Source organism: Gobio gobio, assembly GCF_949357685.1.
Source record: "Gobio gobio genome assembly, chromosome: 12".
NCBI classification, from domain to species: Eukaryota; Metazoa; Chordata; class Actinopteri; order Cypriniformes; family Gobionidae; genus Gobio; species Gobio gobio.
In genome coordinates this window covers 16,300,909-16,322,498 of record NC_137105.1, presented here as the reverse complement: position 1 = coordinate 16,322,498, position 21,590 = coordinate 16,300,909, and the positions used below count along the sequence as shown (strand labels likewise).

Genomic DNA, 21,590 nt, shown 5'->3' with positions numbered 1-21,590 from the left:
AGTAGACTTTTAGGTTAGGGTTAGTATAAGTGACATGTAATAGAATGTCTATCAAAATAAAGTGATAGCAGATATTAAGTAGACTAGTTGACATACTGTAGATACAACGAATACTTATAGTTAGTAAAATATCTAAAGGGGACTATCAAAATAAAGTGTTGCCAAGCTTTATTTTTGAAGCTTATTGGTTAAACTATACATACCCTTTTGAACTCCCAATAACTAATTAATAATCAGATGTTTGATAAATGACATACAGTATGATACGTTTGTGAAACTGTAAAGCATTTACTTTATCTCTTGAAACAGGTGCCAGTGTGAAGAGAGAAAGCTGTGTGCATTGTGGAGAACGTCATCTAAAACATTTTTAAAATGGAATTATGAGTACTACAAAAATGTGTTTGATATACTCACTCTGGGCTTTTACTTTTTAAACATTCCCAATAAAGTCTCTGGTTTCACTTGGTTGATGGTCCATTTAACACATTCAGTTGACTATGAGTAAAGTTGCACCTACAGGTGTACTAACTCTCATTAGAGTATATAGAGTATAATAGACTGGTAGGGTTAGGGTTAGAATGAGTTGACATGTAGTTGTAATGTTACTTATAGTCAGTAGTATGTCTGTTGGAGGACCATCACAATAAAGAGTTAGCAGATATTAGGCAGTCTACTATTACTCTAATGAGAGTTAGCCATCAACAGAATGTTCAAAAGGGACCATCAAAATAATCGTCTCTAATTAAACTCTTTTGCTAAATGTCATTTTACCACAGTGAATAATTGTGAATACCTTATTACACATTTCACTCATATCTGAAGTGATACACCTGCATGCAAGTTGAAGCCTTGTTGTTTTCTGTGTGCACTTTAATGTTAACATGATAATATCTTAATCTTATCTGAAATCTCCCTGATATGACTGTATTCACCTATGTTGCAGTGGGTGCTGAGATTATACTCATCTCCATATCTTGTCCTGCAGTAAACCTTTAACTCTATTCCTCTTATCTTTTATTTTGAGTTTGCAGATCAGATATCAAAAAGCCCCTTTACACATAAGCTTTTGTCACCATGAAATTAAAATGCCCAAATCTTGTTTTTTTTTAATGGAATTTATTTTCATGGAAGATTTTGAAATGAGCACATACTGTAACAATGAGCAATGCAATAGTAATGTAGAAAAAAGGTAAGATGATAGAATAAAATAACAAAAAAACTAGTTTGATTCTTTTTTGTTGGTTGCAGTGGGTGAGTGGGAGTAGTGTGTATATGTCTGTGTGTGTTTGTGGGTGTGTTTGTGTGTACTTGCTGGTTTTGATAAATATATGATTGTGTGCATATCAAGGCATCAGTGTGTGTGTGTGTGTGTGTGTTGTGGTGTATTCACTCATTTCACATTTGCTATTTCTGTTTTTCACTAAAACTAATGAAAAACTGAATGACAGTTTATGGTCACAACATTGAAGATATAAAATCCAATTAAAATATTAATACTTAATTTTATTAAAACCTAATGTCCATTGGGATGGACATCAAACTTTCAATAAATCTTGTGTTCTACAGCTCTGAAAGAGAATATTATCACTTGATACTATCAAGATTATAATAGGTGTAATTTAATGATGCTACCATGAACATAAATCTGCATATAAAAGGTAAATAAGGAGCTCCTCCTCTTCCTGTCTAGTTGGTTAGCCATGCCTGGGGCACGCTCAAAGCTCAAACCGGTGCGCAACGTTTTGCTAGGGTTTCCGGTTGAACGTCATGTTTCCTGGAAACGGTGTGTAACGGTGTGCAACGGGTTTGAGATGCGTTTTTTCTCGTTTGGTGGGTGTGTCAAATATGTCAGCCCAATCAGCAGCACCATGTATATAAACCACGCGGTATTAAAGAGACAGCTCGCAAAATGTGTCCAAGTAAAGATGTTTACAAATGTGTCCGCCTGCAGCTCAGTATGTATACGCAATAATTGAAGAAATTAGAAGGCATGATTGTCGTAAAAAAAAGATACAGTATATATATCAACATGACGATGTATTTATTTATATTTTCTAGTTTCATTGCAAGGCAAATTTCATATGGTAATTAAGTGCTTTACATAAAAACGAGAAAGAAAATACAAGCTATTTAAAAAGTAAGAACTAGAAATAAAATACAATTTAATTAGAATTGATTACCAGGAGATAAAAAAAGTTCATTAAATGGAATTGTGATGTTGTCTTTTATTCTGGACTGCAAGGGCAGTGATTGCATGTATTTTGCAGTATTAAACACGTATTTATATCGCTTTCATCAGACTCCGAAAATTCCTCGAAAAGAACACAAAGAATGGCCTTCTCAGCTGCCGTAGCTGCAACTCTTGCGCCAACAGAACAGGGTGTTCAACGCAGCACCGTTTCCGTTTAAAACGTTTTGCAACGTTTTGTCGGGGCTGAACGCAGCCCTGACTTTTGTGATGCCTGAAGGTCAATCAGATTAAGTTATGGGTCAAACTTTTATTGTGATTGGTTGATCAGGGACCAATCAGGCAGCGCTCATATTATAAAAACATAAAATCTTATTGGTTTAAACCAAAAAACATGTGATGTCCATTCCAATGACCGCAGGATCTTTAAGGGTTAAACATAAAAAAGTGTTTTTATGGCTTTAGCTCCATAGTTGTATTATTTTCTACAACACTTCAAGCATAATCGATGTGTTTTTCTCAGTAAAGTAGCCCATTAAATACTACATTGCTGCTAAAAAATAATCTAAATAAATCGGAATCACTTTTTTCTCTGCTCATCAGATGTTATGAGCGGCTCTCTTTAGTCATAAAGTAAATCTATCCATTTTGAGAGATTTAAATCCTGATACTGTTGTCATAAAGATAAAGAAGAAAAAGATAAAGATAGAAGATGGATATAGAAGTGCTGATGCATGCAGTATAGAGAGACACTTTACAAAACACATGCCAGTCCACTAACTAATTGGTCCATCCACGTGTGTTGCTTCACCTGGCAATTGTCTGTGCTTCTCAGATCAAAGTTCTACTCTAACTCTGACTTTATTGGTATGTTTGTATAAGTGCGCTAAACCCTGTTGTCATCTCCTGGAGTTAACATGGACTCTATGTGGAGAATCTTTCTCTTCATAGTACTTCTCACTTTCAAGGTATTTCAAACTTCATTATTATTATTATATTTTTGGAATAACTTCTTGACATTTTGAGTGTTGGTAAAGCAAACACATCCAATGAAAATGTATTAATCTAATCTATAATCAATCTACCTTGCAGGTGCATGCTCTTCCAACACAATATGGTACATTTTAGACATTTTAATGATCATGTTCAATTTGGATTTTATCTTCATAGAGCTTCTTACAAGTTTTTATGCTTTATTAAATATTAGGCAAGGATGTTGATGCAGGTGAATTACGGGAGGACATTCTTGAAATCAATTTAGGTTAGTGAAAATGAATTTTTAGAAAAGCAAACAAACAAAGTTTGCCATATAAGCATATTAAGTGCTATATATGCAATACAATCGTATTAAACATATAATATTTGTCATTTCAATAAGAAAAAAAAAGTTTAAATTTAATTTAAACATTTCAGATTCCCAGAGAGATTTGTTTGAAGGAGATATTGCTGGAGATGTAAGTCTTTCTTTTTAGAAACAAAAGTCAACTGTCCAAATTTCTACTGCCTTTGGTTTTTATTTTATCGTATTTTAATATTTTAATTCCTTAAATGAACTCTTATCTTAGCCACGAAGAAATGCAATATTAGATGAAAAAGCAAGATGGGAGTTTCCTATTCCATACATACTCACAGATAGTTTGGGTGAGATTATTTATTATTTTCCAATGCAAAATCTACAAACTGATTCCAGGATGAGAATATTCATATAGCTTCACTTGTTTAGATCTTAATGCAAAAGGAGTGATCCTTCAAGCATTGGAAATGTATCGTCTCAAGTCTTGTGTGGACTTTAAGCCCTATGAAGGAGAGAGCACCTATATATCTTTCACAAAGCTGGATGGGTAAGTCAAATTCAACCTGGGCTGCTTTTCCCAAAAGCATCGTAAGCAATCGTAGAAGCATTGGCACCATTAGCTCAAAATGCTTTTGGGAAATGCAGCCATGTTTAATAAATGTCAAGAAAATCACTACAAAGTCCCATTTTCAATATTAAATATATCTTTGCTTTTGTCATTGTTACAGATGTTGGTCATTTGTGGGAGATTTAAAGACAGGGCAGAACGTCTCCATAGGGGACAGATGTGACACCAAGGCCATCGTAGAGCATGAACTTCTCCATGCACTGGGTTTCCTCCATGAGCAGTCTCGTTCAGACAGAGATGACTATGTTCAAATCTGGTGGGATCAAATCCTTCCAGGTTATTTTGATCTGTTTTCTTCATAAATCTCTCTTTTCATTGTTTGATTGCGCATGCATTGCAAAACAGGATGGGGCAAATGTAATGCCTCTTTCCTTTTGTCATCCACATTTGTGCAGGAAAGGAGCACAATTTCATTAAGTTTGAGGATGATTTTATAACCAATTTGAACACCCCCTATGATTATGAGTCCATCATGCACTACAGGCCTCTGTCTTTCAACAAGGACCCTGATATTCCCACCATAACCACCAATATCCCTGCCTTCAATAACGTAATAGGACAGCGCTTAGACTTCAGTGCTCTTGATCTGGAAAGGCTGAATCGCATGTATGAATGCAGTAAGTTAGGATATTCAACAACTGCCTCTTACAAACAATACAAATGCTTACCATATTTTGTGCATGAAAAACATATAAAAAGTAAACGTTCCATATTTGCAGTATTGCCATACAGACTTGGTTTCTTTCAGCTGCAACCCACACTCTCCTGGATCAATGTGCCTTTGAGCAGGTCAACATTTGCGGAATGATTCAGTATGATGAAGACGATGCTGACTGGGTCCAGACTTTGAGCTCTACAGATGCAAATGACCACACACTTGGAGGACACTGCAGAGGTCATTTCAGTTGAACATGTTTATTTATATAGTAATTTTCGGTAGCACTTTATTTTTACAGTCCTGTTCCCCATGTACATACTATGTACTTATTATAGTAATTGCAATAACTGGGTAATAACTAGGGCTAACCCTGAACCTAAACCTAAACCTAACTTTAACCTATGTAGTTATCTTATATTAACAAGTACTTAATTTGGTAAGAACGCTGTAAGTACATGTCATACTGTAAAATAAAGTGCAACCTTATTTTTTGTGTTTAACTGACATTTCCAAGATTAACACAAGTTTCTCTTGCAGTTTCAAGAAATTATCTTAAAAATGTGATAAGTACAATTTTTTATTTTGCCATTTTGCATAAACAATGATTTATTGTTATTATAGATGCAGGCTATTTTATGAAGTTTGACACCGCTAACAAGGCTAAGGGACACAGTGCTTTGTTGGAGTCTCGAATTCTTTACCCCAAGAGAAACTATCAGTGCCTTGAGTTCTTCTACAGGATGAGTGAAGGTGACCAGCTCATTATTTGGGTCAAAAGGGATGATGGAACTGGCACTGATCGCAAAGTCCAGAAAGTTCACACAATCACAGGTCAGTTACGGCCAAAAGTTACTGTGTATGTACACTCATGTAAAGCAATATACACCGGTCATGCATAACATTATGAGCAGTCTTGTGCAAAATTCGGCATTTCAAAATTGGCCTCCGTTCAATTCATGAATTGGAAATTTAATTGAATCGACTCCGCCCAACAGGAATTTGAATTGGAATGACAGACAGTGGAATTAAATTCATGGCAATTCAAAGAAATTCCACACAGCACAACAGAATCTCAGTGTTGAATCTCACATACATTCAGTGTTAGGAAGGTTACTTTGGAAATGTAATTGCTTACTGTTATAAGTTACCCATTAAAAATGTGGTTTGGATTACTTTATTTGGATTACTTTATCAATGTAAAGCCATTTTCTTATTGAATTACACATTTTACCTCAGTAATACAACTAAATACAATTACATTAATTTTGTAATGTAATAACATCATTTCAATACACGTAACTAGTCACTCCTCAACCCTGCATACATTTTGTTCTAAAATATAGATAATGATCAAATTCTTGAAATAAATTACCCCCTCAATGTTGTTTAATTCCAATGTTATTTTCATTTCAAAGTAATCAAATAACACAAAGTTATTGTAAATGGGTCCGTGTACTTTTTCGTTCATTCGATTTTCCGTATAGAAACGGGTATTAAAAAACAAAAAACGGCTCATTTTTCGGACTGGTTGTGTCGAGCCATTCGTTAATCTGATTTTTTTATGAATAAAAGATGAAATGTAGCTGCATAAACGCGATCCGTAGCAGCGCAGGAATATTATTCTGCTGTGCTGTACTGAGGAAGAACTGATGACTAAACAATTTGATCTTCGGCTGACCAATCAGCAGAAAGGGGCGTATAATTCCCGCCCAGGTCTAGAAATCGAATATTCAAGCCGTTTATTAATTTTCCACCTCTGAACGAAAAAACTAAAAATCAAGCTGAATTTTTGTTTTTCGTTTTGTTTAAAAAATGAAAAAACGAAAAAAGAGCCGTTTTTTGTTTTTTAATACCCGTTTCTATAAGGAAAATCGAATGAACGAAAAAGTACACGGACCTAAATGCAGGTTTCATTCATTCCAAACTCACTGAGCAACGGACCTCAATGGCATTTCTTTGAATTTTTATTGAATTTCAATTCTGCTTCCTTTAATTCAAATTCGAATCGTAATTCTAGATCCTGTTTTTGACATCAATTCAAATTCAAGAATTGAATTGGAATTCAGGAGTCGTTCTCAATTCAATTCTGAATTGTGCACAAGCCTAACTGACAGGTGAAGCGAATAACACTGATTATCTCTTCTTCAAAGATACCATATTATACATCATGTTTTTCCTATAAAGCTGCTTTGAGTAAACAGTTGATTTGACTTGACTACTGACAATTGGATCAAAATATCTCTTCTGATATCACCAACATATTATCAATACTATGATTATGTATTAGATATTGAATACTGTGCACCTCTTTGATTTCTTCAGGGGATGGGGATGAGTCATGGAATATTGCACACGTCACTCTAAATGTTGAGGAAAAGTTCCGTTACTTCTTCCAGGGTGTTGTGGGCTCCAACAAAACATCAGGAGGGATCTTTATAGATGACATTACACTGACTGAGACATCATGCCCAAATGCTGTCTGGAGGATTCAGAATTTTACCAGCCTCCTTAATACTATCCCACAAGGTCACAGAGTTCAGAGTGCTCGTTTTTACAACTCTGAGGGTTACGCTTATGGAATTAATGTTTATCCAAATGGCAGGATAGACTCCTCTGAAGAGTTTGTTGGGATTACCTTTAACCTTTTCTCTGGTGAGAATGATGCAGTATTAGAATGGCCTGCAGCAAATCGGCAGGTGACTATTACGGCTATGGATCAAAATCCAGACACAACACTTCAAATGTCTGACAGCAGAAGCTTCACCACTGGTGCGTCTGTCTGTCTGTCTGTCTGTCTGTCTGTCTGTCTGTCTGTCTGTCTGTCTGTCTGTCTGTCTGTCTGTCTGTCTGTCTGTCTGTCTGTCTGTCTGTCTGTCTGTCTGTCTATCTATCTATCTATCTATCTATCTATCTATCTATCTATCTATCTATCTATCTATCTATCTTATCATCTATCTATCTATCTATCTATCTATCTATCTATCTATCTATCTATCTATCTATCTATCTATCTATCTATCTATCTATCTATCTATCTATCTATCTATCTATCTATCTATCTATCTATCTATCTATCTATCTATCTATCTATCTATCTATCTATCTATCTATCTATCTATCTATCTATCTATCTATCTATCTATCTATCTATCTATCTATCTATCTTATGAATGATTTAATGGAACCCATTAAATCCCTTACTTAGATGCTGACATGCGGTGGAGTAAACCATCTACGTTTGAAGAATGGGACGAAAGCTGCATGTGTTTCAGAGGTTCAGAGTTTGGCTGGGGCACTTTCATCTCACACGATCAGCTCCAGAGACGGGACTTCCTCAAGAATGATGACCTGATCATTACTGTTAATTTTGATGGTAATTTTGATCATACAGAACTGTCCCACCCATTACTATAATTAGAATATTTACAGCTTTTGGGATAAATATATACATATAAATATAAATGTTAATTGTTAAAAGTGTGTTCTTCTTTAACAACCACATTTGGCACATCTTGTAAAGTCTGAAGTTCCAACCAAGTTCGAACTCTCAAGCAACCCCCAGCCTGCAGAAGAAAGCTTTGAGAGCCCAAAAGTCCGAGTGCCACGAGCGATCAGCGACCCATGTCAGCCAAACCCCTGCCATAATGGAGGAGCATGTGTCATACATCAGGGGAAAGCAACATGCAGGTTAGAGCACCTAGATCTGACAGTTATCTCAGCGTGTTTACAGTTTTTTTTTATTCGCTGGTACTATTTTCACAAGGTGTACATTTTCAAAACTCCTTGTACAAAATTCCAAACTGATCACAGCTAGTCATTCTTTCAAAACCTGATGTAATGCTTTCATTCAGTAGCACATATTTTCATTCCATATAATCATTGTTTCAAACACAAGATTATTGTAATATGTAATGAGAACATTTGGTTTAATCACCGAAACACAACAGTATGATCTTCTTTCAGTTTAGTACTTTTAACAAGCATTCATTCAACAGCAACAATGCAAGATAGATGTTTCAAATCACCCTCGTTGCTGAATTATCTACTGCATATGACCTATAGTAACAGGCTACAGATGCCACATAAAAAAATATGCTTACATTACCTAGCTTATGTATTTGAATCCATAATGTTTGTAATAGTATCTATTCAAAAGGTCAAAAGGTGTGATTAAGTTGATTATGCTGTATTTGATGCCATCTGTCTTATCCATCCCTTATACTCTATTCTGCTCTGTTCACTCACTCTCACACACACACACACACACACACAACACACACACACACACACACACACACACACACACACACACACACACACACACACACACACACACACACACACACACACACACACACACACACACACACACACACACACACACACACACACACACACACACACACACTCATACCCATAGTGTGCACATAGGCGTAATGGTTTCTATACTGTACAAACTATATATTCTCTCCCCTTACACTAAACCTATCACACAACGCTTGTTGCATTTTTACATTTTTACATTTTCAATATACATTCTGCATGATTTATATGCTTTTTTTCCTCACAGGGACCAGAAAATGTCCCCGTAAGGACAAGGATTTCGAATATTTTTATATAGGATATCTTTATACAGACATTTTGTCCCCATAATGTAGAGTTTACCAGGTTGTGGTAGTGGGGTAGTGGTTATAATATAAAATAAATTGTTTATAATGTAAAAAGTAATGAATTAATTACATATGGTTATCCACATCGGAAATTGCAAACAAAGTAGAAATGATTTCTATAGAATCAATATCTAAAGAAATCTATAGGTGAACCAAATGATTCATTGATTAACTATAAGATCAGTTGGATTAAATAATAGACAAATGTATTAAACTGAATGAGAAGAGATGCAAATCAAAAGTTTGATAGTAAGAGCTTTATAAGAGGCATACTGTGAATGAAACATTTATATAGATGAAACAGTTATTTTGTGTAGTGAAAAGTATACGTTGTGGTTTTGTGTATTGTACTAACACAATTGAAAATATGCTGAAATGTTTGAAAAAAGTGCACTTATGATGATATGTTGTGATATTAGTACTAAGAGTTTTGAAAATGTACACCTTGCTTGTGAAAATAGTACCAAAGTGAACACAGTAATTATAAAACAAAGAGAAAAACAAAATGGCTTATGTTTGTGTGGGTTATATGGGGACTGCAGATGTTACATGTCATTGCAGATGTGTCTCTGGACAGGCCATTATGTACGCAGGAGACACTTGTGAGAAACAGCACATTGATGGAGGAATTCTGGGAGTTTTGATCGGTGGTGCTGCAGGAACTGTAGCTCTTACTGTTGCCATTATAACGGTGATCTACAGGCGGAACTAGTCACATATTCATCATATTTGACATCTGAATAACCACTCTATGATAAATGATAAAAGTATTTTTATTGATGAATCATTTTACAATAGTATGCCTAAGATCTTTTATTCATAATAAAACTTATTGTCAAGCTCAAGTAGAGTGCTTCTTGAGTTCACCAGATATTTTGTCAGAATTACTAAATAGCACATTGAAATCGATGTCATAGTTCTATATGTTTTGCAAAATAGAAGCAGAGCTAAAACTAATCAGATTACAGCTAAGGTAAATGACCACATTTTACATTGCATTTAGAGAGATAGACATCTATCAGGGTATATAACAACAACAATCAGGGTAGAAAACAATAGATAATCGCTACATATATATATACAGCAGCACTTATATTGTTCTTTTAAAACCACAAAAACGAACATCTATTATATTTTTTCTTGGTTTCTCTTGATTTGTTCCTAAATGTATGCAGTAAGTAAAAAGGGACACCCACAGCCTATACTTTGTTTCAAATATGTTAAGTCTTTACAAAAAGTACTTTTAGATCTTCACCAAACAGTTGTGCTCCCTCTCCTCTTTTTGTTTCCGCTGTGGGCTCAGAGGTGGATCAATGTCCTATAGCGTTTTACGTGCTCCTTCTGCAATACAAATCGGAATCGAATCAACATTTGAAATAAAATGAGCTGAATAATGACACGATTATCTTTTGTAGAGCTGCTTTACAGTTGAAATTTAAGTTGTTTCATTATTTATTCATTTTGCAACATTAACATTGTTATCTTTTCCTGTGAGGCTGCTTTAAAACTAATCTGTATTGTATAAAAAGCTACATAAATAAAAGCGATTTGACTTGAATTTTTCCTCATATAATAATTCCTGGTTGTAAATCAAACAAGGGAATTAAGCTGTATCTAAAACATACCTTGCGTGCATTTACTTGATTGGATCGTTTATTTTGTGGTGGATGTTGCTTGATCTTTTCCAGATTTCTGTGGGTGGGGGAGAAATCATGTTATATGTCATTATGTTATTTAAAAAAAAAAAAATATATATATATATATATATATATATATATATATATATATATATATATATATATATTAACATCAAAAATTATTTGAATATATTCTGTAGTTATTATTTGTATTATAATTTTTCACTCAAATGGAATTTCCCCCCTAGTTTTGCTGTGGCATGGCATTTACAAAAAAAATTGATGTGTTCCCCAGAACTTACCCCCAGAACTATTTTCAATATTTCATCTCGGACCTGAAGAAAAAAAGAAAGAAAGAAAGAAAGAAGTCAGTGTCCTGTGGTCCTAACTGTACTAAACATCTTTAATGTCAATAACAATGCATACCCTTTTTTCTGCAAAACATCCTGTCAACAAGATGAAGAAGCCCTAGAAGGTACAAACGATACAGAGGCATAAATTATATATGATTCAATAAGATCTGTTGTACTATTTGAAGTTTTATAATTTTTGTGGAGAGACGGGAATACCTGCAGGGAGTTGACTATGGTGAATGCGTAATGGACTAGGTATGTAATAAACTGTGTGAAGTCGTCCATCAGAAACACAAAAAGCCCCAGAATCCAAGTCCCACCAAAAATAGGTGTGAGAAAGATAATGACTTTGATTATGCTTTTTGCTGCATCTTTGTCCCCCTTTTTGTTGGTCTCAGCTCCAGACGGCTTCAAAACTGTTGCAATGACCACCATCATGGAAGCAATGTTCGCCAGCACGATGAACCCAACTGGAAAGAGAAATGCATGGATGGATCCCTGCATAGTTGACTGATAGGTAAGCCAGCACGTTTTCGGGCTGTAATATGGGATGTCCGTTGCTTTGTCGTAGTACACGTATGTAACCGCCACAGTCACTGTTGGACAAACATAGCCAATGGTGTATCCGATGATCATGTATACCTTTTTCCCAACGTGGCTGAAGACAAAAATGAGCTGGTATGACAACATGATGCTCAGAGACAGCATCCAAAAGAACATCGCCAGGAAGAAGTAATGCTTCGCCACCACCAAAACAAGGCACAGGGCATCATTTAGGATTGATGGGAAAGAGGATGCTAAGAAGCTGCAGTCGGCCAAAAGCAGACACAGAGAGATGTTGATGAGACAAGTGTGCCGGAAGTGGGAGAGGCTGGATTTAACTACGGTGGTCCAGACCAAACACTCGATGATAATGTAGACAATGAGAGAGCATATGGAGACTCCCAGTCCAATGTACGTGAGCTGATCTAGAAAAGGCATGCTTACTGAATGCTTGGACATGAGCATGGAGAAGGAGGTGAGATGGTTGCATTTACAGTAGCCGATGTTACCGGGACCTTGAACGTATTCGCAACCCTCGTCTGACCATCTCTGCTCTGAGACGTTCCAAAAGACGCATTGCATCGAGGCGCTGCCACCCTCATCGTTTGGAAAAGCCAGTCGGATGTTCACCGACTGCTGAGTGTTGTTCTCAACTGTGCTGGATACGACTATGCTAGGAAACACTGCATCCTCATAACCCATTTTTGGCAAGCGGTTGGCCAAGCTCTGTAAGCCTACTGTTTTCACTATAGCTGCTGTTGCGTTCAGCTCAACATCCACATTGAAAACGGTTTTGTTGCAAGAGGAGCCGCCTCGGCAGATTTGAAGCTGAATGTTTGATGAGTTGTAGCCCTCACTGTTGTTTATTCTGATGCTGTGTACAAGGCCTTCTACAGATGATAGATATTGTGAGGCCAGTTTACCGGTCTCTTCATCATCTCCCCCATCCCAGGTTACGTTCAACATGCTGCTGGCTGAGTCAATGAAATCCTTTAAAGAGAACACATTTTCTACTGTAACAGAAAATATCTCAAAGTATACAACCATTTTGATTATGTTACAGCCTGATTTGCGTTTCAGACTTTGAAGGGGTCCTATTACGCCCTTTGTTTTTGGGGTGTACTAGAATATGCTTTCCTGTTTGATTGTTCATAAAAACACATTGTTTTTCACGTGTTTTACATTATTACAGCACCTCTCTACAGAGCCTGGCAGCTTGAACGCGTTCAGTTCCTGTTTTAATGAAGCCCCTCCTTCCGAAAAACGAAATGTGCTGTGATTGGTTAGCTGGCCCAGTGATTGGCACTGCTTAGCGCTGTTCAGGAAATTTCACACCCCTTACCATAACCGCAAGTTTCATATGCTCAGGAGTCAATATTAAGGATGGTGTCAATTTCTAACCTATTCAAGCCTGATTCAAACTTAAGAATGTTAACAAACAAGAGGATCACGCAGAACGGATTTCATGCATGACGTGTTTCATGACTTTTTTTTACGTTGTTGTAATTTTCTTATTCATTTTAGATACAAAGTTATACACAATTTAATCATGATACTTGTCGGAAAACTATGGTAATACAAACAGTAACCACTCACAAAATCATGGATAGTTTTCCTAAGGGGTGGTGAACAGTCTTACAAAAGCAATAGCTTAAAAACGCTACAGTAAACACTACATCAACACTAATGTTGGCTAGCAGGCGAGCGGAGGCAAACAACTTTGCCCTTTGTTTACATTGTAGCAACAACATAAAACGTATAATTGGAACTGTTAATAGAAAATGCAACTACAAATAATAAGACATAATTATAACTTGTGATCCAAATACAACAAGATTGTCCCGACAAAGTGGGAAATGGTTCATTTCAGGAGAAGCGTTTGTGCTCTAGGTTCTGGTAGCTGTCCTCCGTAAAATGTGTGGTGCACAGACAAATTGCGGGGTTATAATGTTCAGGAACAGTGTTTAAAATAAGTTTTAACCACTCTAAGTTCGTCAATCTTAGGAAGGTCAAACAAATGAGTTTTGGAAATAGGGTGGACAAAACAGCGTATCGTCAACATAGCAACAACACTGTCTTCTCTAATGCAGCTCAACCAGGCCTCGCATCTTTTTTTTGTGAATTTCACAGGCGGAGATTACTTAAATGAGTAACATTGTGACTTCACAAGATCCGGAAAAAAATATGTTGTAGTCCAAACGGGCCGTTCGTTGTAGTCCTTAAAAAGGGGATTCTGTTAAATAAAATATCCCTTTGGATCTTTTTTTATGCTCAAACAGCAACATTACACACTAACTAAAGTTAAAAAAGTTAAATAACATAAAAGGACCCCTTTATGAGAACCTGAAGATGTTGCTGTCAATATGGGTACCTCAGATTTTCAAAATGTTATATTACATTGACTATATAAGTATTCAAGTAATACAAATATTATTATATATGTATTACTTGAATTCCTTCATTATATAATATACTTATTTAATAAGGTAGCTGTCAAAAGTGAGTGAAATGGTTGAAATGCTTACACCAAGAAGGTTCTCGCCTAGTGGCATGTTTGCTGATGCCAGTTTCATAGTTTGGAAAACAGTAACTGCAGTTTTGACATCACCAAAACTGTTCTCGTTCTCTTCGGTTGTGCTATTTTTCAAACTCTGAAAGATTAACCTAGCGCCTTCTTGTGTTGCTCCAAGTCCTTTTTCAAAATCCTGGAGTGAGATAAAAATGAGACATTTTCACATTAAAGACATAGTTCACATACCATAGTTGTGTCTTTAAGTTTTCAGGTCACTCGGCATCAGTCAGATCTTGTAGATTTGCATACCTTTGCTTGCAAAGCTACATTATTCAGGACTGCTTTAACACACAGTGAGACTTCTTCACCCCAAGTATTTCCATTGCATTTGCGTTTCATTGTGCCCTGTCTCCCAAATGCAACACAATCTATGATGGCTGTTTCGTTATTCTTTGTTTTTGGCCATATTCTCTCTTCAATTGTTTCACCTGCACAAAACAGGTCAGAGGCTGCAAAAAAATAAATAAAAAGAAATCCAAACATTAGAATTTTTACATTACCAGCCTCCAAAGAGTTTTGTAAAATGGCATACATTTGCATTAGTGGAATATGACTTTCAATACATTTACATTTATGCATTTGGCAGACGCTTTTATCCAAAGCGACTTACATTGCATTCAAGGAACAATACTTACGGTAAATTATTGGTACTTTTATTGTGCGATTTCGCAGCTGATTCAAACTGTTCTCTAAAGTGCAACTGGCCTCAAGTGAACTTGGTTTGCCGACTGCCAGACAATCAACAGTAAAGTCTGCTGTATACTTGATTATACCATTGCGCTCTGTAAAAAATGGGTAACATGTTTACCTGTGTTCACAGGTTATGGGCAGGTGCAAATGAAAACATGTATGTGAACACACTCCAAATTTGATGGATTTCATTAAATTAGATGATTGTAAATGTAGTTTCACACATTTGAATGTTCAAGTTTGACAACCATAAAGTGTCCAAATACTTTTTTGTACAGTAGCCTATATTTTTATATTATATCATTTAAAACCAATGTCTTTTTGATATGCTTGTGCAGCTAATTTTTATAATAAATAAATGTAAATATCCCTTAGTTTAATATTTTGTCATCTAATGAAAAGACATGACTTAAAAGCATTACATACTACGTCTAAATACATTTTGGGGCCCCTGCAAGCCAGATTTTGATCGCTTGCACTTCACAAATGAGGAGCTAAGACACAATTTAACAATACTTGACCTTGCTTGATTATAAAACCTGTCAAATATGTAGTTTTATAGAATAAGTAAGTATAAACTTTATGTGATTTGAAGCTTCAGTGGATTATTTGCTCTATGAAAGATAAAAGTCAGCTTCACATGAAAGATTTATATATAATATAATTGCATACAGATAATAATTAGAGCCTTACCGTCTTTAATTGGTGCAACATTTTCCATACTTCCAAGTTTTATCCGGGACATGTAGGTTTCGGTGCTGTTCTCGATGGAACATACGATGTTAACTTTGGTGGATGCTGCTGCAGAGCAATCTGCAGTTTGTGGAGTGCTTGTCACATTAATGACTTCTGGTAGCAGTGCAATTGTAATAGGTGCCATGGCCATGTGAGCTATGTTTCCACTGACAAAAAGGCAGATGTATTTTCCTGGAATATCAAAAAATGACACAAGTCACAATTATGTAAATGGAAGCCAGTTTCATTCCACTCATGATTGCATTGCAAAACACACCTGACCAGAATCCATTCGTCTTCAGAAGTGTGATTGTTGACAGTTCTGTACAAGTATCTGACAGTGATACTTCACTCCCTGGTCCCAGAATCAATGGCACTTCTTCACCTCTTGACATCTGCCACACACACTTGCTCATAGCCTCCATACTGGTACAATTCAGCTGTTGTTTCGAATTATAACACACTTTTCCTACAGGTGCCTCCATGTATACCATTCCTGTAAATGATTATAAAATACTATGATGGTGAAAAGATTGGTATGAATGGATAGATAGAACAAGTGATGAAAATATTGGCGTGGTTGCAGTGTTTTACCTAGAGTCTTAACATTGAGACTGTAAATGGTTGCATTCGTCAACAACGTAGCAATTATGTTTTGAACTTTGAGGGTGGAAAACACAGAACTGAGAGACACTGTGAAATTGTGAGCGTATGTATATGCCCCTGTGAGACTGTGAGACAAAAGAGGGGAAACATCTTGGTTAGAAAAACTATTGTAGATGTTATCAAATGAAGGAGTGTTTATTTTGTACTTGATTTACTTTCAAATAATAAAATAAAAATGTAAAATTAATTAAAAAGTTTAAGAAAAATATCTCACATGCTGCTTTCCATAGTCAGTGAGTTGAAGGCATTTAGCACATTAAAAGCATTCAGCAGCTGAAAAGCAAATGGGTTAGAATGAAGAGTAAGAGACGTGTCATAACTGAAGAAATAGCTCCTCTGCATTTCTAGGGTTCTAGCATAATCTTGCTTTATTATATGGCTCTCTGGAATACTTGATTCTGTCGAGTTTTTAGCTCCATCCAGCAGTAGATATTTCCAAGTACTCATCCGTGCATCATTCGCTCGATGACTACTAAGAGACACTTGTTGCACACTGTCAAGCTAGATCGATATTAGGCATGGTAAAACATGGTACTCACGGTAAATCAAGAAAACGAGATTTCAAATTTCTGGTTAAAATTCTGGCTTATTTCTATGGATTTCAAAATTCTTGGAAACAGTTGTGATAATGTAAGTACACAAATCAACAAAAATATATAACATTGTTCTAGTGTTTTTTTTGGATATTTTAATCCAAAAATCTTACATATTGTGCCTTTAATAGGTTATGATATTTAGTGGCGGTAAAAAAAACGAAGTGTTCCAAACTCTGAATTAATAGTACCTATAGCTTAGCAAAACGAATCACTCGAAACGGTGCAACGGCCACTTGGTACAAGTGGTAGCTCTCAGAAAAATAAGAGTTTACACGTTGTAGTCACAAGTTACACAAGCACGTGAAAGCTTTTACAATTTAGAATCGACATGGCTCGAACTCACATAAAATAAAAAATGACGGTTCTGGAAAATGTGTATTCTTTGTTTGTACAGTGCTTGTTTTGGGCAGGGCATGGCAAAATAGTTCAATTAGATGCAATTAAATATGATTCTCCTTTTTTTATTATTCACGCATAAGTATTAAAATTCATACAATTAATTAAAAAATGCTTAACCAAGAATAGGTTAAAACCATGAGTGTCTGTTTCTTTGGGCTGCTATATGTAAGCCGTCCGCCATATTGGAACGGTCAAAGCCGGTCTATGACTGTTCAAAAGCAATAAGCTGACTTTGCATCTGCAACCGTAGTTGTACGCATGTATAAATATCTATATACGCAATAGACTTCAGCAGATGATTTCATTGATCATTAATGAATCTAGGAAAACTCATTGATTTTTACTACGAGTAAATCTGAAATGTTGACCGTTCCAAGATGGCGGACGCGTCAATGTGTCTGGAGCGGTCAAATGTGGATTCTACATATACAGGCTATCTGTGATCGGAAATTCCCCCGCCATGTTTAAAGTTTACAGTACGTCCAACCTGGGAACTTATCAAAAAGGGGTATCAAAAGGGGTATCAAAACGACCCCCCGTGCTTACCAGTGGTAAATACTACTTGAGAGGGCATTCATGCCCAATTTTTAACTAGGAAGCTCGTATTTACGATAACTCCGATATTTGATCCAAATTTGGAAATGTTTTGAAACCAACATCTAAACAGTATGACATAATAAAGCCTCATTTTCTGAAATCACGTGACTTGGCAAGTTCGACACAAGCCCCAAACCAAATAAAAGAGTTGTAAATGTTTCTAAGCTTCAAGCAGTAGTGTTTTGAAAGCGCCCATCATCAGTGATATTGACACAATATTCATGTTGTTGCTAGACTGATTGTTTTGTACATTGTAGTGGACCATTTTATCCATAGCGGAAGCTTTAAGATAGCAAACCAACATTTAGTGTTCACTTCTATTTATTTGGTAAGTTGCCATTTAAAAAGCCGGCTAATGTACAGTCAGTGAATCGGTCATTACTGCAAAAAAATTCCAATATAAGGACCCTATAAGACCGGTTTACTGTACAATATCCCTTACATATTATACTATTACTTTAATAGCAGCTGTTTAGATATGCATTTCAGAAAAAGTAATCAATTATCAAATGAGGAGATGCACACGTACCAGGGTGGTGACTGTTGCGGAGCTACCAGTGAGCACGCCAATGAGTGAAACTATAAGGATCACAGCAGTGAAACAATCATAAATATAAGCCGTCCACCATAAGGTGCACTCGTGCAAATTATGAACTTAAATTTGTGCTATTTTTGACAACTTACTATTCACTTTGGGCAGACACATAGGCGTGACGGATGATATATTTGCCACACATGTTTGCACATTGCAGCATTTGTTAACAGTGTCACACACAAGATTGCTCCAAACGTACTCTGGTCCACACCAGCATGTTGTATTTTGGCCAATTATCTCACACTCTACAACAACACATTATCATAATGACTTTACAGCATATTTATTCTGTTTTGAAATGTAAACTGGCAGACTAGTTTAATGATACCCAACATTTCACATACAAATAGATGTTGTTAAAACTCTTACCTGCTGCAATTTCAGCATTTGTGATAGTTACCCCTGTTGTATCTAGAACGGTTCCTATAAGACCAGGCAGCTGGACTGCAACATTTAAGGTTTTATTCCCCTCAATCATGACCTCTGCCCAATGTGTCACATCTACGGACTCTGAAAACATAAAATGTAAAATTATAAATTTGCTGCATGCTTTATTTGTGTGTGATGTATATAGTTTGTGGATTTTATTGCGGAAAGGACTGTGTCTGGTGAAACGGAAACTTACCCACATGAGAAGTCTGTTGGGTAACAGAAGAAGAAGAAGATAGTCAGTATTTTAGTTCTGCTTTTTTTTTTTGTAAACAAATGATCATGATGTGTAACGACAATAATGTGAATTCAAATTCTTATGTGTTAGAAAATATTGAACAGCATAGACAATATATTTAAATAAATGAGCAGCTGATGACTGTGGTGTTTAAAAATTAATTCAATACCATGGTCATCAGTCAGATCAGCGAAAATATGAATTTTGAGGGTGATTATACAGTATGTAGCAGTCAGGCGATCACTATTTGTTTTACTTGTTATCTTGTATATTGGCTTTTATGAATTTACCTGGCTAAAAACGAATATTGCAGCAAAAAGCAGCATTCCTGCACCAGACAGTGTCTTGATCCTATTAGGGAGATTGCATTGAGTTTTTTTAAAAGACAGTCAAAATGAATGCCTACCTCTAAAAGTAACTTAAAAGTTAAACTTTTCACTGCACTTAAGTGAAATTGTTTTCACAAATATATATATATATATATATGTAAGATAACATAAAAGTAACACACAAAAAAAAAAACCACAATGAGGATTCAAATCCTTTGGTGAGCTGATTATTCTATGAACATTGAATATATTAAGATGAGACTTTTTTAATTCTTTAATAATCTTATTTAACTGCTGTACCTTAATAATAGACAAAAGAATATATGGACATACGAACCAAAAAAAATACTGACCTTACAATCTGCATTTTTAAAAGAGAGGATCAGCAAGTTTTAAGCAATGCTATCTGTCATAACAACATGTTCCCTGTGAAGGACCAGTTTCTTGAGTGAAAGTGGGTGCTGAATGAGAATTAGGGAAAGTTGACAAATGCAGTGGGGGTGGCAAAAGCTAATTTGCTAATTTACAAAGCTCTCTCTCACATTTGCATTTTACATTCCCCGCGTCCATAGGCCACCTGGAAAAGTTAGCACACAATAGTCATAGCTTCAGACTTTCCATTGAGATTTGGCTAACAAATGTAGCTCAGAGCTGCAGGCCTGCCTTGTCCAACTATGTTTGGTTAGATTGTCATTTGTGTCTGATTTAGATAAATCATTTTCATGTATAAACCTTCAGAAATAAGACTTTTAGAAAGAATTTCTGCTGTTACTGATTGTCGAATATCCAGGTGGCCGGTGTATAAAATTGTTCCAATTCAGGCTTTCAAGCTGTGTGGTACATATAGACAATTCAAATGAACTTTTTGTTTATTGAAAATATACTAAAAAGTGCCCATTTCTACACACTAGAGAAGTAAAACCCTAATGTTTCCAATCTGAAAGATTATATTTGCACTCAGTTCAAGGGGAAATTTTATATTCTCTTATGTAAACACTAATATAAAATTGTGTTTTGATTTGTTGTTTGAAACCCTTGGAGTGCGTTTCCCAAAAGCATTGTTAGTCAACTACGGCTGCAAGTTGAACTGTTGAACTGTATTGAGAACATGGGAACTTGCGACCCCGGTTGTGTGTTGATGTGGTTGTGTTTCCCCGTTATTCTGACCACTACCGCATCTAGCTCACCTAACCCACACATGACTATGGTAATATGTGGTAACACACACTGACCATGTTTATTCAGCAGTTGAAATCACTGAACCTCATCATTTGGCTGTTGTAGAGAACATAAATCACGGTTGCGTAATGTTATGAAAAGTCAGAGTAAAAGTGTATAGTGAATTAAAAGCATAATAAACATGTACCACTATTAATGTGTATGGTTTTTAAATCATAATTTCAAGATAATTACGTACATTTAGTTAAACATTTAATAAAAGACAAGTTTGTAAAATATTTATTGTTAGGGAACACACATGCAAATAAGTGTCTTGTTTTCTCCATACATATTTGTTTGTTAAATAAGCATCAATGGAAATGTATCTGTTTTGCATGCACATTCAAAATGAGGAAACATGCCCATGAAGGTTAATAATTCCATTGAAGAAACCAGGTAAAATGTGAATTTTCTCCTATCATTCACGTTATTCTATTGTATTCTATTACTGTTCTATTTATAATGTTCAAAGGCAGTGTGGCATTCCATTCAGAACTGCAACATTCTATATCAGCTTTCAACACTTAATTTACTCATTTAATACATAGTTTTTAT

At 35.7% G+C, this 21,590-nt stretch overlaps 2 protein-coding genes across 2 annotated transcripts; one reads left to right on the top strand and one right to left on the bottom strand.

Moving 5' to 3' along the window:
* Window positions 1-3,105: 3,105 nt before the first annotated feature.
* On the top strand, window positions 3,106-10,150 carry mep1a.2 (meprin A, alpha (PABA peptide hydrolase), tandem duplicate 2; the record flags this gene model as incomplete). The annotated part of the gene is made up of 14 exons (XM_079832235.1): window positions 3,106-3,156; window positions 3,281-3,305; window positions 3,396-3,449; window positions 3,602-3,642; window positions 3,754-3,829; window positions 3,912-4,029; window positions 4,211-4,386; window positions 4,506-4,727; window positions 4,859-5,005; window positions 5,390-5,599; window positions 7,091-7,537; window positions 7,974-8,141; window positions 8,269-8,455; window positions 10,000-10,150. The coding sequence occupies 14 exons, from the start codon at window positions 3,106-3,108 to the stop codon at window positions 10,148-10,150; spliced, it is 2,073 nt and encodes a 690-aa protein (XP_079688361.1).
* Window positions 10,151-10,194: 44 nt separating this feature from the next.
* adgrf3b (adhesion G protein-coupled receptor F3b) lies at window positions 10,195-19,325 on the bottom strand. Its single transcript, XM_079830531.1, has 15 exons — window positions 19,191-19,325; window positions 18,911-19,066; window positions 18,756-18,805; window positions 16,849-16,907; window positions 16,563-16,699; window positions 16,246-16,464; window positions 15,927-16,160; window positions 15,179-15,325; window positions 14,793-14,992; window positions 14,497-14,676; window positions 11,645-12,961; window positions 11,502-11,543; window positions 11,378-11,410; window positions 11,064-11,130; window positions 10,195-10,779 (listed from the first exon to the last, which is right to left on the bottom strand). Exons 1-14 carry the CDS (start codon window positions 19,297-19,299, stop codon window positions 11,092-11,094), a joined length of 2,922 nt encoding a protein of 973 aa, XP_079686657.1. The 5' UTR covers window positions 19,300-19,325; the 3' UTR covers window positions 10,195-10,779; window positions 11,064-11,091.
* Between the last annotated feature and the right edge of the window lie 2,265 nt (window positions 19,326-21,590).